General features: G+C 40.8%; 1 protein-coding gene across 1 annotated transcript in view; it reads left to right on the top strand.

The window, feature by feature from the left end:
• The window catches only part of PATJ (PATJ crumbs cell polarity complex component), a 367,443-nt gene that overhangs the window by 117,153 nt on the left and 235,208 nt on the right, over window positions 1–15,082 (top strand). The window contains exons 19-22 of the mRNA XM_049774382.1: window positions 871–990; window positions 2,370–2,735; window positions 7,062–7,185; window positions 12,504–12,696. Coding sequence (XP_049630339.1) covers window positions 871–990; window positions 2,370–2,735; window positions 7,062–7,185; window positions 12,504–12,696 — 803 coding nt within the window. The remainder of the gene's footprint in view (window positions 1–870; window positions 991–2,369; window positions 2,736–7,061; window positions 7,186–12,503; window positions 12,697–15,082) is intronic.

The following is a 15,082-nucleotide window of genomic DNA, read 5'->3' as shown; positions in this document are numbered from 1 at the left end:
AGCATCTAATTTTAACGACAAACTATTAAACACATATTGCATTTTGCCATTTTGAGTGAGGGTCAAAATCCTGCAGTGATGGTGAGGGTGTGTTGTGTCCTCCACACTAAGAACTAGCGGCAAGATGTGACCCCACATGTGACACACGGGTCCCCCGCTTGCTGGCCCATGCAATTGTTTCTGAGGGATGGGAGACGGGACTCCACGCTCGGAGATCTCTCCTCAGAGGGCCCTCCTCAGAAGCAGCAGAACAAAATCCAAACTTGGCAAAGAGCCACAGTATACAAAATAATGATAAGAGGCAAAGAGCTGCATTCATTTTGGCCGGGAGCCACATGTGGCTCGAGAGCCGCGTGTTCGCCACCCCTGGCATAGCAGGTAGAGTGTTTGCCTTGTACAGGGCCAACTTAGGTTCGATCTCTGGCATCTCTATGCTCCCCTGAGCCTGCTAGGAGTAATTTCTGAGTGCAGAGCCTGAACTTACCTGGATGTGGCCAAGAAAAAAACAAAAAACAAAAAACAAAAATAAAGCAAACAAAACCCTACAAAAAACACAAGTTACAAACTTCCAGTTTCAAGATAAACAAGTACTAGAATTATAATATCCTACAGATATCATCACTGACTATAAATATAAATACTTCTCTGTGTATTAGAAGTAATTGTAATAACTTATTGTAGGGATAAGTATAAATTGTGATTAGCTTATTTCAATAACAATTTTGACATATATATACATATTAAACAATTATGTCTTATACCAAAAATGAATATGATGTTATGGTTCCATTATATTTCAGTGTTAAAAGCTTCAGTTTTGACAACAATATTTCTTCAATTGTTTTAATGTAAAAGTGCTTCTGTTTTCAGGAAGATGATAAAGAGGAAGAAAGTCATTATATTTTGTCCTCCAACACTAATGAAGATAAAGCTGAACCTTCAGGAACAATTCATAACATAAGTTCATCTTTAATACTTGAAGCACCCAAGGTATTTAATGAATTTCTCATTTGAATATTTTCTGCATCTATATAAAGAAGGCCTAAAGATACACAAGTATAAATTCAAGGATCCTCTTCTTTTTATTTTTTGGTATTTTATTTGGGGGGGTCACTCCCGGCAGCACTCAGGGGTTACTCCTGGCTCTACGCTCAGATATCATTCCTGGCAGGCCCAGGGGACCATATAGCATGCCGGGATTCGAACCACCATCCTTGTGCATGCAAGGCAAATGCCTTAGCTCCATGCTATCTCTCCGGCCCCCCTTTATTATTTATTTCTAAGTGAAATCTTTTCTATCATATATCTGATATCTTCACAAATGACGTGGCCAGATGAAAGATCTTTTCAATGGAGGTGTATGCCTTTTATAATATTTTTAATATGTCTTAAAAACTCAAGTGAAGGCAGGTGAACAATGATAGTACAACAGATAAGGCCTTACATACAATCTTACATACAGCTGACTTGTGTTCAATTCCTGGCATTACATAACATCCTCAGAACATGCCAGGAGTGATCTCTAAATACAGAGCCAAGAGTAAGCCTTGAACATGACTGGGTTTGCAAAAAAGCAAACCAGAACAAAATAAAGATAGTTAGATGGTCTTGCTTTTGAGTCATGTCCATGGCCCCCAAAGATCATACTGAAAGTAGTGAGATATATTCACCATACCTTCGTTTAGAGAAAATGTTTATTTAAACACTCAGGTAGCCATACTTTCTTTGGAGTTCCTTCAGATGAGAAATTCTGACCTTTGAAGTCCTGGTTTCCTTAAGTAATCACTTGAAGTGGGTTTATAATTTTTATCAGTTTTTTTTTTAAATATTGAGATGCGTAAGATAGATATATTCAGTGTAATTTGACTTTCTGAGTGAGAATTTCCTGGTGGTTAGTTCCCTTTTGGAATAGCTATTCATCTTGTGGATTAATTTCCTTTTGGAATAGCCATTCACCTTACCAAAGACAAATTTCATTTTTTTTTTCTTGGTTTTTGGGTCACACCTGGCAGTGCTCAGGGGTTACTCCTGGCTGTCTGCTCAGAAATAGCTCCTGGCAAGCACAGGGGACCATATGGGACACTGGGATTTGAACCAACCACCTTTGGTCCTGGATCAGCTGCTTCCAAGGCAAACACCGCTGTGCTATCTCTCCGGCCCCAAAGACAAATTTCTGCTTCTTTGTATTTTCCTTTCATTTAGTGGAGGGTGAGCAGGAAAAGAGCTTTTCTAGCTCTCCTAAGCAGTGGATACCTGTTCATGGGGAGCAAGGGTTGGTCATGATGTTGGGGTGCATTATCCACTTGATATACAGAGGGTAACTTCCAGACAGGCATCGTGAAAACCATTTCTGCAACTTTCACTTTCAGGAATTTAGAGATGAGCCTTATTTTAAAGAAGAGCTTGTGGATGAGTCCTATCTCCGTGTGGGGACCTCATTTCAACCGAAGCAAAACGAGATCAACAGCAGCCAAGAGGCCTGGGAGATGGAAGAATTCTTGACTCCTCGGTTGCAGGAACTGGGAGAAGAAAGAGAAATGCTTGTTGATGAAGAATATGAGCTCTATCAGGGTTGCTTGCAGTCCCTGGAGCAGTACCCCCCTACGAGGGAAAGTCATTATGGTGGTACCCAGTGGTTACAGAAGAGTGAACCCCTAGAACTACAGGAAACAAGATCCTCGATGAGCATGTATCCCCAGGAGATGCCGCAGTATGGCTACAGCCCTGAACACATGGTAAGGGGGAGCAGAGGTCTGTCCTGGCCTCCCCACCCAACTCTGTGTTCTCAAGTCAAGCAACTTTTAAGTAATAACTAATGTATTTTATTTGGGGGGGGGAGCCATTAGCTGGGGTTCAGGACTTACTCCTGGCTCTGTGCTCAGGTTTCACTGCTGGTGAGCTTGCAGGAACATATGGGGTGCCAGACACCTAATTCAGGTCAGCCAAGTGCAAGACAATGGCCTCATCCCCAACAAACATTTAATGATTGAATTGCTTTCTCCCAGGGGTCCTGTGTGCCACTATTCACCTCCGCTGAATTGCAAACTCATTTTTCCACCTTAAACAGCTGTTCCTTGCAATCCAGAACTGGAGTGGCTTTGCTTTTAGAGTGATTTTTTTTTCTAGAAAAATTAATCTCTAATTTTTTTTCTATAATTACCCACTACAAGGAAGAATTCCTTTGCCAGTTGTAATTTTTTATTTAATTCCTTCAGGGAACCTTGGTTCTATATTTCTCACATAGTGCCTGTATTTCTCATATATTTGTCAGGGAGAATCAAGACACTTGGTTAAAGATATAGTGTTTATATCTTGCCCATCCACATTTTTTTCTGTGTTCCAAGTGCTACTAAATAGTAAGTCACTTAACTCTAGGAAATTAGCCTTGACATGTGCAACACTGCTTATTTAAAGCTGGGCAGGAAAACATTCTATTTTAATAGGCTTGCCCTGGCTATTTTATGACCAATAAATGGAGTTTGTGTGCATGTGTGTTTATGTGCATATGCACACAACACTCTAAATTACACACACACACACACACACACACAGATTTTACCAATTTATCAGCTGGAACATTTCATAGGGGACATTTTATTTTTGATGCTTTGTTTTTGTTTGCTTATTTCTTTCCCCAAATGAACTTACAAGCAAATGACATGGGACTGTTTAGGATTTGTTTGATTGGTTTTTGGGTCATACCTGGTGACTCTCAAGGATTACTCATGGCCATGTGCTCAGAAATCCTTGCTCCAGGGACCATGTGGGATATAGGGGATCTATTCCAGGTCTGTCTTGGGTCAGCTTTGCAAGGCAAATGCCCTACTGCTGTGCTATCATTCCGCCCTTTGTCTAGGAATATTTTTGAAAGTCTTCTGTGGTAAGGATTTAGGTGCAGATGGTTCCCTAGGGAAGCCAACAAGCTTCTTGGCTAGAGAATGAATGAACCCAAGTCTACTTTTTTTCCTTCCCTCCCTCCCTTGCTCCTTTACTCCTTTTCATTCTCCTGACTGTGCTGGGAGCTCTACTACTTGGCACTTTCTGTCTTTGCCCCACCCTAATCCCCCTTGCCACTGCTTGATCTTTAATTGCTTTTTGTGGTTGTCTTCTTCAATAGAAAGGAACTTAAAAATAAAATGGGAGTGGAGGGCATACCTGGTAGTACTAAGGGCTTACTCCTGGGTCTATGCTCAGGGATCACACTTGGTGGGTGTGGGAAACCATACATGATGCTGGGCACCAAACCACATATAAAGCAAATTCAGTACTTGCTTACTGTATGTCTAGATCCCACAAAACCTTTTATATCAACCCAACAAAACCATACTGAGCCAGCAGAAATATTTATTATATTCATTTTTTTTTGCAAGGGTCACACCAGGTGGCGCTCAGGGGTTACTCCTGGCTTTGCACTCAGAAATCGCTTTTGGCAGGCTTAGGGGAACCACATGGGATGCTGGGAATTGAACTAGGGTCCGTTGTAGGTTGGTCATGTGCAAGGCAAATGCCCTACTATTGTGCTATCTCTCCGCCCCTATTATATACACTTCTAAGACAATGGATGTGTTACGTGCATAGTCACTATTTTATAAATTAAACTTTCATATTTAAAACCCTATAAAATGCTCAGTTGAGACCCATGGGAACATTTAGTGATACGATTTTATCCAAATTCTTTCAGTGCTTTTTAAATAGTATGTGTATTTTCACCAGCATCACTTCCTGATCACTTCGCCCAGCCTTTCAAACATGCTGTCTTCCTGTTCTTCTATCTAACTGGAGATGCAGTCAGTTTTGAATCTATACTGTCAGTCAAAAATGGGTCCTGTCTACAAACACTACTCATTTGCATAACATGAGGCTTTTAAAGTCATTTCTCTTGTTAAGTTTATTTGATAATGCTCACAATGTAGCCACTTACTCCATTGTTTGTTAAAGTACTTTAAAGAGCTTGTTGATAGTCATATTCAATGCCTACCATTTGAAGGACATGCACCCTGATTACCAAATCTGTGGGAAATTTCCCAGCTTTCCCCAGAGTAGCCTCTCAAGAGGCTTGATTAAAATTGTTTCAGCTCTAATGTGTCTTGCTTAAACAGTACTTTATTTTCTTTAAATAATGATATGTTTTTCCTTTAGATGATGTGTTAGCTCTTCTTTCTTTCCCCTACCCCTTCAATGATCACAGTGCAGGAAAGGGAGGAAAATCACCCCAAATCTTTCTTTTTCTTACTTTGATTTTTCTGGCTGGTGCCCTGGAAGTGAAATGATCAAAAGAGTCAGAGAAAGAGTAGACTGTGGATAAGGTACTTGCCTTGCCCAAACCCAGATTTGACTCCCATCTAGTCTCCCAAGGCCACCAAGAGTGATTCCTGAGAGCAGAACCAAGAATAAACCCGAGTTCTGTCAAGTATGGGGCTCCAAAAATAAATAAGCAAAAAGAAAGGAAAAACACACACACACACACACACACACACACAGAGAGAGAGAAAACGCTGTATGTGAACCCTGGCCCACCTACAGAAGAATCTCAGTGATGAATAATTTAAGGAGTGCTCAGAATTTGGGCTTGCCTGAGGGTCATTAACAGCCAAGTCCATTTGTAGAGACAGGAGGAAAGGTCTGTGCTTTTCAGGATAAAATCCTTGGCAAATGGAGGGAAGGTCAGTTTAAGGGGGCAATTGAAGGAAGATGGAGTGCTTTACTTAGATATCTCACATAGATTTCTCTTCTTGCTATTTCTAAGTTGTCAACTACAGCTGCAGGTTCAGGAATCTGGTAATTCATCAGAGAGAGAAATTTTCTGTGTCTGCTCTTCCTCAGATATCTTTAGCCCCAAATATTCCTTAGGCCAAAGAGTCATATTTGGGAGTGGAGAACTTTGACACCCCTTCCATTACACACACACACACACACACACACACACACACACACACACACACACACACACCACACACCCTCATGAGCTATGGATCTGTATCTGTCCTCCTCTCATTTCATTTTTTTATTTTGAACTTTATTTAGACACATGATTTTCTAAGTTATTTATAGTACAGTTGTTTCAGGTATATAATGTTCCAATACCAATCCTACCACCAATCACCACCAGTATGAATTCCCTCCACCAATATCCCGTTTCCCACCTCCCTCTCAACCCATTGAAAAAATATTTTAAATTGTGATAAAATAGAAAATACATAAAAAGTACCACTTAATTTATTTTACACTTTGAGTTTCAGAAGTACTTTAGAAGGGGGCCAGAGTGACAGCACAGTGGGTAGGGTATTTGCCTTGACTCAGATTCAATCCCCAGTATCCCAAATCTACCAGAAGTGATTTCTGAGCCCAGAGCCAGGACTAATCCCTGCAGTAAGCACAGGAGAATGTGGCCCTCCCCCCCCCCCAAAAAAAAATAACCACAAAAAAGACATTATGGTAACTACAAGAATACATTTGAATTCATCAAAGTGAGGAAAACTGTTATTCTCTATATTGAATATTTTGGGTTGTTTTAAACAAAACAAAACAAAAACAAATTCTATCCTTTACAACTGTATTCAGTAGTCAGAAAGGACCCTCCCTATCCCTGGAGGTGGAGAGACAGCATACTAAGGTACTTTTCTTGTATGAGGCAGAGCGTGATCTCAAGCTTAGAATCAGCAGTGTTGGGAAAAAGCAGTGTAGCTATCCAGGTTGAATTTCAACATTCCAGGTGGAGCATGCAGAGACCACCAGCTCTGCTCGACCTTACCTTGATAAATCCATCTCTGGTATTTTTATGACAATGAGTGTTTGTGTTTATCCAAATCTACCTGTTTATAAGACACATTTTTATTTAAAAAGTCTAGTGTTTGTGAGGAAATAAACTAGGCTTGATTTGCCTCTCCTTTTGCAAATATTACGTTTCTCACATTGGTTACAGCTTTTCGTGAGCTAAACTGCCATTGTGTGGGAGGGCCAACTCCTTTTTTCACTTTTGCTGTTATCTGCTCTGAGCAACATTAGAATGTTCCACATTTTTCATCAACTTCTAATGCATTTCTGCTTTTCGTCCTCTTAAGATGAAAGAAAATTTGGACATCAATACCCTCCCCTCCATGCCATCTGAGGAACGAGACAATCAACAAGGCAGATTTGATGATCTGGAAAATCGTCATTCATTAACCAAAAGCAGCTTGGATTTAGGTTTGTGGGTTTTGTTTCTCATAAGCACAAATTACAATTTGTTTACACACCATTTTTTTAAATTTGTATATGATGAATTTCTCTATCAGTTTCTTTTCACTGCAGAATTGTAAATGTCCATCAGCTTATTGATAACTGCATCAGAATTTCTAGATGAATAAATATGGCTCTTCTTTTACCTTTGAAGTTTCAGATTCTGCTATCTTGAAGGGTTGCGTGCTCTCAGCCTTTTTATTAGAAGTCTGGATTAAAACGAGAAGCTTACACAGAATAGGAAATGTCTCTCCTAATATATATTAAAATATCTCATGCTATTAAGTGATACTGTTAGCTCATTGAATGGGGTTGTTAAATATTAATAAAGAGAGGCATATTTTAAACATTTATGAAACATTTGATAGCCATATATTACAGTCAATTTTGTTACATTAATAACTTAGTTTCCATTAAAGAATTCTAAAAGTATAGTGTCTCTCCATGCCCAGGCCTCCCCCTAATATTGATTCTTTTTTTTTGCCCCCCCCCCATTTATTTATTTATTTTGGGGTCACACCCGGCAGCACTCAGGGGTTACTCCTGGCTCTACGCTCAGAAATTGCTCCTGGCAGCCTCAGGGCACCATATGCGATGCCGGGCTTCGAACCACCGTCCCTCTAGATGCAAGGCAAATGCCCTACCTCCATGCTATCTCTCCGGCCCCTTGATTCTTATATATTTTTGAAGAGTTAAAAAAATCATTTTTCTTCTTCCAACACCAAAATATCAAATATCTTTATAGTACTAAGACCCAAGGTGAAACTGTTCAATACTTTATGGCACTGGAAATTATAGAGTCATTGTCCAAGATTTATGATGTCCTATTTTTAGGTAAAGGTCTTTTTTTCTGGGCAAGTCTTGTGTTGTAGGCAATAAGTTATAAGAGAAAGAGAGAGCTATAGAAAGTTATAAATTCAGGATTCTGCTAAGTACAATCTAAATAATGGAATCCCTGATGATAAAAATTGAAGGTAGCTCTAAATTGATAGCAATTGAAAGTGGATCAAAACAGAGAATTGATATTTAATTTTTCATATTTAAAACCAGAGAGTCTATCCAATTCTTCTTGATGAATAACTAAGTCTGACTAAAAAGGAAAAAAAAAAGAATTCAAGGCTGGAGCAATAGCATAGTGGGTAGAGTGTTTGCCTTGCACATGGCCAACTTCATCCGATCCCTGGTATCCCATATGGTCAGTCCCCTGAGGCTGCCAGGAGTGATTTCTGAGCTTAGAACTAGAAATCACATCTAAGTGCTGGCCCCAAAACCAAAACCAAAACCAAAACAAACCAAAACAAAAAAAACAAAAACCCAACCAAACAGATCTCTTTTCTCCCAAACTCCCACTGTACTTGTTGTTTGAATTCATTGCATATAGTAGACTCTGACTACAGCATCAGTATTTCACAGCCTTTTATCCCACCAGGGTCCAATTTTGAGCTGTTTCCTTCCAGTTACCCCCTCTGTCCAGCCCACTAGCTTCACTAATCTCATGCCTAGATACCCCACTCTCACTAATTTTCATGATTTTCATTTGTGAGTCCTTTAGTATATCCCAGAGATGGGGAAGATATGGCACCCAGTTAAGAAACACTCTGGTATATAATTAGGGCTATACTGTAAAATTCATGAATAGAGGAATCCATAAACCTTCTGCTCTGGGTCCCCTTTTGATATGTCAGTGTCAACTCAGTTCTGTTTAGGACCATCCACTCCTTCAGGAGAGAGAGGATTGACTCACCAGAGCATTGTTGGCTGTTCAGCAGTGTTCCTGCCCTCTATGACCCTTCTTCACTCCTATTATCCTCACTCATGAGGAAAATTCCCAGGCATTGCCAAATGTCTTTTTCTAGGGTCTCTGCTCTGGTGTCATCTATGTGACTACAAAGTCACTTCTGCTGCTTCTAAGAGCTGCATTAGTAAGTTGCCCCTCACCTGATAGCTGAAGCCACCAGAATTCAGAATTTAGTCTGGCATTGTTCCAAAGGAAGGGGCCCACTCTAGGTGCTCCCTCCTACAGCTGTAGGGAGAAATCTGTTCTTTGCCCTACCTATGGGTCCTGTGCTTCTAACTCAAATATCTTCCTCTATTTTCACATAACCTTCTCTTTTCACTGCTCAGTTTTTTTCCCTAAGAACTTTGTTTGGTAGGTGGATTTAGGGAAATTTGAGTAGGATGGTCTCCCGATACTTATTTTAATTGCACCTTAAAAAGAAATGTTTTTCCAAATAAGTTCCCATTCATATGTGTTAGGAAGCCACCATTTAACCTACTACACTGATAGTATAACCAATAGGATGTTTGCCTTCCATGTGGCAAGTTTAATTCTCAGCATTCCATATAGTCCTTTAAGCACTACCAGGAGTAAATCCTGAGTGCAGAGCTAGGAGTACCTCCTGAGCATTGCCATATGTAGCCTAAAAAAAAAAAAAAAAAAAAAAAACACAACAGAAAGAAAAATAACCCACCACATTTAAATAGAACTTTTGTCAAACCCTGGGCATTACCTTTAGAGTTTCTACCTGTGAGAATGAAGCTGAAACATATATATATAATCTCTGTCTTTACTAAGAAAATATTCAAAACCACAAGTTTTTAGGACCTTCCTCCACCAAGAGCGTTTGTTGGGGGGTATGAATTTTGAGTTAGCACTGATCTTGGGTGGACTAAGCAATGATTGCTAGGCAATGCTGTTTATCAGCTCCTCACACTCTCAGTTGGCTTTTATGGGATATCTGTGCAACAAAGAGGAAACTTCCAGTTCCAAGTGCCTCTGTACTAATTTGTTATGTAATCAGGAAAAAAATCTTCATGTTTCTTCAAGTGTCTCAGTTTTTCTCACCTGTAAAATTAAGTCTTTGGGTTCCCTTAGATCTCTTTTAAATCAGTAACTCTCTGACCACTAAATTAGTAACAGACAATTTTACATGATCAATGAACAATTAAATTTAAAAGCTTTATTTTTGGCTAGAGAAAATGCTTAACAGCCTGAGTACATGCTTTGCATGTGAGGACACAGCTTGTGATTCCCCTAAGTACAGTCAGGGCAGCTCCCAAGCAGAAAGCCTGGAGTAGCCCCTGAGTACCTCTGGGTATAGCCTCCCCCTCAAAAGAGGTGGAGTTCTTAGGAAAAATGAAGTCATGACATTTGCTTATATGTGAATTGATGTGGAATATCAGGCTAAGTGTAATGAGTCAGCAGGAGAGGGACAGACAGAATGGTTAAACTCATTTGTAGAATATATATGTTTTTATATATATGTATATAGTAGGAGAATAATACCCAAAGGCAATAGAAATGTTGAGTGGGGGGCAGAAGCGATAGCACAGCCGTAGGGCTGCATGCTGCCAATCCATGATGGATCTGGTTCAATCCCCAGTATCCCATATGGTTCCCTAAGCCTGCCAGGAGCGATTTCTGAGTGCAGAGCTAGGAGTAACTCCTGAGCACCACCAGGTGTGGCCCAAAAGCAAACAAACAAATCAACAAAAAAGAAATGTTGAGTGGGAAGTACAGTTAAGATAGACAAAGGACCACTATGGCACTAATGGTTGCAAATGATTACTTTGGGCAAGAACTGGGAACTGAAAGGAAATAAAGCGATATGCATCATACTCCTTGGGGGAAAAGGGGAGTGAGGAGGACAGGACAATGAAAGGATAACTGAGGAAATTGGTGTTAGGAAATGAATACTGGGGTGAAGGTGTGGATGTTGGAACATTGTATATCAAAAATGAACTATTGGGCCGGAGAGATAGCACAGTGGTAGGGCGTTTGCCTTGCAAGCGGCCAACCCAGGACCAAAGGTGGTTCGAATCTCGGCATCCTATATGGTCCCCTGTGCCTGCCAGGAGCAATTTCTGAGCAAATAGCCAGGAGTAACCCCTGATCACAGCCAGTGTGGCCCAACCTGCCCTCCCCACCTCAAAATCAACTATCATCAACTTTTAAACTCGTAGCTCATGGTAATTTAGTATTTTAAAAAATTGGGTCGAAGCGATAGCACAGCAGGTAGGTCATTGCCTTGCAGACCAGGATTTGGTCCCCAGCATTGCATATGGTCCTCTGAGCCTACCAGGAGTAATTTTTGTGCAGAACCAGGAATAACCCCTAAGCACCACAGGAAGTCACCCACAAATAAAAAAAAGTAATTAAAAATTTTATAAAATAAAGAGCTAGCGTTATTGTGCATTATTTGTCTGCAGAGGGCCCAGATTCAATCTCTGGCACCACATGGCCCTCCAAGCACAGCTAGGAGAGACACCCCCCCCCCCAAAGCACCAAGCAGGGAGTAGACTCTGAGCACTGCCAAGTGTGACTTAAATAGAAAAATAAAATTACTTTGGGGTTTGGAGAGATGGTACAGGAGTTACAGCACTTGCGTTGCATGAATCCAGCTCCAGTTCTGTCCCAGGCTCTGCCAAAAGTAATGCCCTGAGCACAGAGCCAAGAGTTAGACCTGTGCACCGCCAGGGCTTAATACCACCCCAAACCAACATATATAGATTAAAATATTTTTTGAGGATAAAACACATTCTTATAGTTAATCCAGAATTATGTTTCCTTAAAGAATCTATACTCTTATATTGCATAAACTTATAAATTAGCATGACAAAAAGTAAAGGCATCAGGCTAAATTCCAATCAGCAATACACTGGGTATTCAATGATTCCAGACTATTCTGAACAAAAAAGAGCTGTGTTTGCCCTGGCTGGATGTATCTACAGGAATCATGGAGGGGTTTTTTCCTCTCATTACTGCTAAGAGCTGGGATGCTTCCTCTTTGGCCTAGCTGCTTTCTACTCTAAATAAAACCCTGGGAAGGCAGGACTTATTTAAGAGTTTGTTTGTTTGGGTCATAGTGGTAAAGCTCAGAATTTACTCCTGACTTTGTGCTCAAGGGATAATATGTGGTTCCTGGGATCAAACCTCTCGTTCAGCCACATGTAAGGCAAGTGCCCTCTGTCATACTTACCCAGTCTCAAGATTCTCAATATTCTTCTATTTCTCAAAGGTCATATTTCCAGTGGGGCCATGTTAAAATTCTAACTACTCCACTGAGCCACCAAGCACTCACCATTCTCTGTCTTCATTCCTTCCGGGCATCCATGATACCTGTCTCCATCTGGATCATGACATAGTTCACTTGTTTTGTTTAATAGTCATTGGTCTTGTCCCTGGATGAGGCCTGCTGAGAGCAGATGCTCCTGAGTACTTTGCTGAATACAGGAGAAAGGAACAAAACCAGCTTGTGTTCTCTGTCATTTGGTTTGCTCTCCAGGCATGGTGGTTCCAGGTGATGGCCCAAGCCCTGGCTTGCTTGCTGAGCTTCCTGCTGTGGCTCAAAGAAAGGAGGAAGAACTGAGAAAGGAGGAAGAAGAACTGACTTTATACCAACTTCCCAGGACCCACAACGTGCCCAAGACCTCAGCATACACAGGAATGTTATCTTCTAGACATGCCTCACATGCATGGTAAGATGTCTTTCCCTTTGTATTCACCTCATAAAACATCTTTTTACTTCTAGTAAAAATACAACAGACATAATTATGGTGGAATGGTGGGGAAAATGCAAGAAAAAAATTTTAAACAAGATCCATCATATTGTTGAATTATCATGAGAATTTTGCAAAATTACCCTTCTGCCATATACATAGTTGTGCCAGATAGTTTACACAGAGTAATTTATTTTATGGGCTGGGGAAGAGACAGATGATTATACACCTAACATGTTCAAGACTCTGAGTTTAATTCCTGGTACCAACACCCAAAAAAAGTGGGGAAGAAGGCTTTATTTTAACAATGCAAAAAAGAAATATGGGGAGCACATTAGAAAATCTACATGGAGGAGTCAGTGGCTGGTTCACTGCTGGAACTTAGAGGAAGTAATCCTGTATGGAGCAATAGGTGGTTAGTGAGACTATTTGTTCTCTGATTATCAGCGCATGAACAGGACCCAAAGGAAAGTGACTTATTTTATTTGGAACATTTGTAGGGTTCAAGTACTCATGAAACAACAAAGTGCTATTGAGGTAATTAAATCCTTGATTTAGGGAGCTCAGGATGGAGATATTTATCCTGTCCTGGATAAGTCGGAGCAAGAGCAAGTATAGTGGAAACTCAGGAACTTGAATGGTTATCAAGGGAAAGCTCAGACTATAAGATCGAAGGATCCAGTTGAAGGTTTTGCAGTGCATCAGTTTTAAGATATAAATAGTGGAGAAAATAATGGCATGTAATGAACATTAAAATAGGCATTAATGAGCAAAAGAAGGAAACAATTTTTTGCTGTTTTTTTGTTGGTTTGTTGGTTTGTTTTGGGGCCACATGCAGTGATGCTCAGAGGTTACTCCTGATTCTACATTCAGAAATTACTGCTGGCAAGCTCAGGGGACCTTGAATAGTAGATGTTAAAAAGGGAGTGGTTAAGTGGTTAAGAGAAAGTAGACAACAAATCAGAAGGCTAGTCTTTCAAGGCTAGTTTAGGGCATACCCAGTGGCCCTGGGGAAGAGGAAACTTTTCTACCTGGGTGCCCAGGAAATCATGAGATGCTGGGATCATACTCAGGGACCCCACATAACAAGAATGACTTGGAGGGTCAGAGTGATAGCACAGAGGTAGAAAGTTTGCCTTGCATGCAGCCGGCATGCAGGACAGACCCAGGGTCATCCCCCAGCATCTCATATGGTCCCCTGAGTCTGCCAGGACCAATTTTTTATTTCAGAGCCAGGAATAACCCCTGAGCATCAATAAGTGTGGCCCCCAAACAAACGAACAAAAAATAATGCACTTAGGATAGAATGATAGTACAGTGGGTAGAACACTTGTTTTGCATGTGACCAACCCAGCATCGATCCCCAGCACCCCTGAGACTGCCGGGAGTAATTTGTGAGTACAGAGCTAGGAATAACCCTTGGGGGTCACTGGGTATAGTCCCACCCAAAAATCAAACAAACAAACAAATAAAAACAAAGAATATAAAGCATGCAATCTGGCCCTTTTGAGTCATCTCCCAGGCAATGTTGGTGATTTCATCAGGGTTTCCCTCTTCTACAAAGACAGTAAGAGAAGTACAAGTGCAGGTACCATTGGTCAAGTAAGATAGAGTCAGTCTCCTGCCCATTGATTTAACCTTTTCTTTTTCCTTTCCTTTTTCCTTTTTCCTTTTTCCTTTTTCCTTTTTCCTTTTCTTTCCTTTCCTTTCCTTTCCTTTCCTTTCCTTTCCTTTCCTTTCCTTTCCTTTCCTTTCCTTTCCTTTCCTTTCCTTTCCTTTCCTTTCCTTTCCCTTTCCCTTTCCTTTCCCTTTCCTTTCCCTTTCCCTTTCCTTTCCCTTTCCTTTCTTTTTTCCCTTTCTTTAAAAACTCTCTCCTTTGCCTCCTCTCTTCTCCTTTTCTATTTTAACTTTATTTATTTATTTTTTTGATCTTCTAAGGAAAACTACTCACTAAGAGTGATGGTGGACTAGTTAAGTGAGCATGAGAAAGCTGGCTCAGAGAAGAAGGTAGCTGTTGAAGGAAAGGTGGGGCTCAGCGAATGGGAGTTTTAGGAAAAGCCAACCCCTTTATCCAACTTCCCAGAGGGCAATAGAAGGGACAGAACCCTTGTCCCCTCCATAGGGCACCATGGCAAAGAAATAGAAGGAAGAGTGTAGGGTGTGGCATCCTTTCTGGTAGATTCCATGAGGGATGGTAGGAAGCGGGCTAATGGGCCTCAATGGGAACAGAAAGTACTTGTGAAGGGGAAGCCCTGGAGCAGACAGCAATCAAGGAAACTGGAGGGAAGGGTGACAGCTAGGATTCAGGGCTTGAAAGTTTGGGTTAAAATTTTAGTTCAGGGGGTCAAAGTGGTGGCACAGCAGT

This window comes from Suncus etruscus, chromosome 6 (assembly GCF_024139225.1).
Source record: "Suncus etruscus isolate mSunEtr1 chromosome 6, mSunEtr1.pri.cur, whole genome shotgun sequence".
Lineage (NCBI taxonomy): Eukaryota > Metazoa > Chordata > Mammalia > Eulipotyphla > Soricidae > Suncus > Suncus etruscus.
Note: the sequence above shows the minus strand (reverse complement) of the source record. Positions and strands in the feature narration are given on the sequence as shown.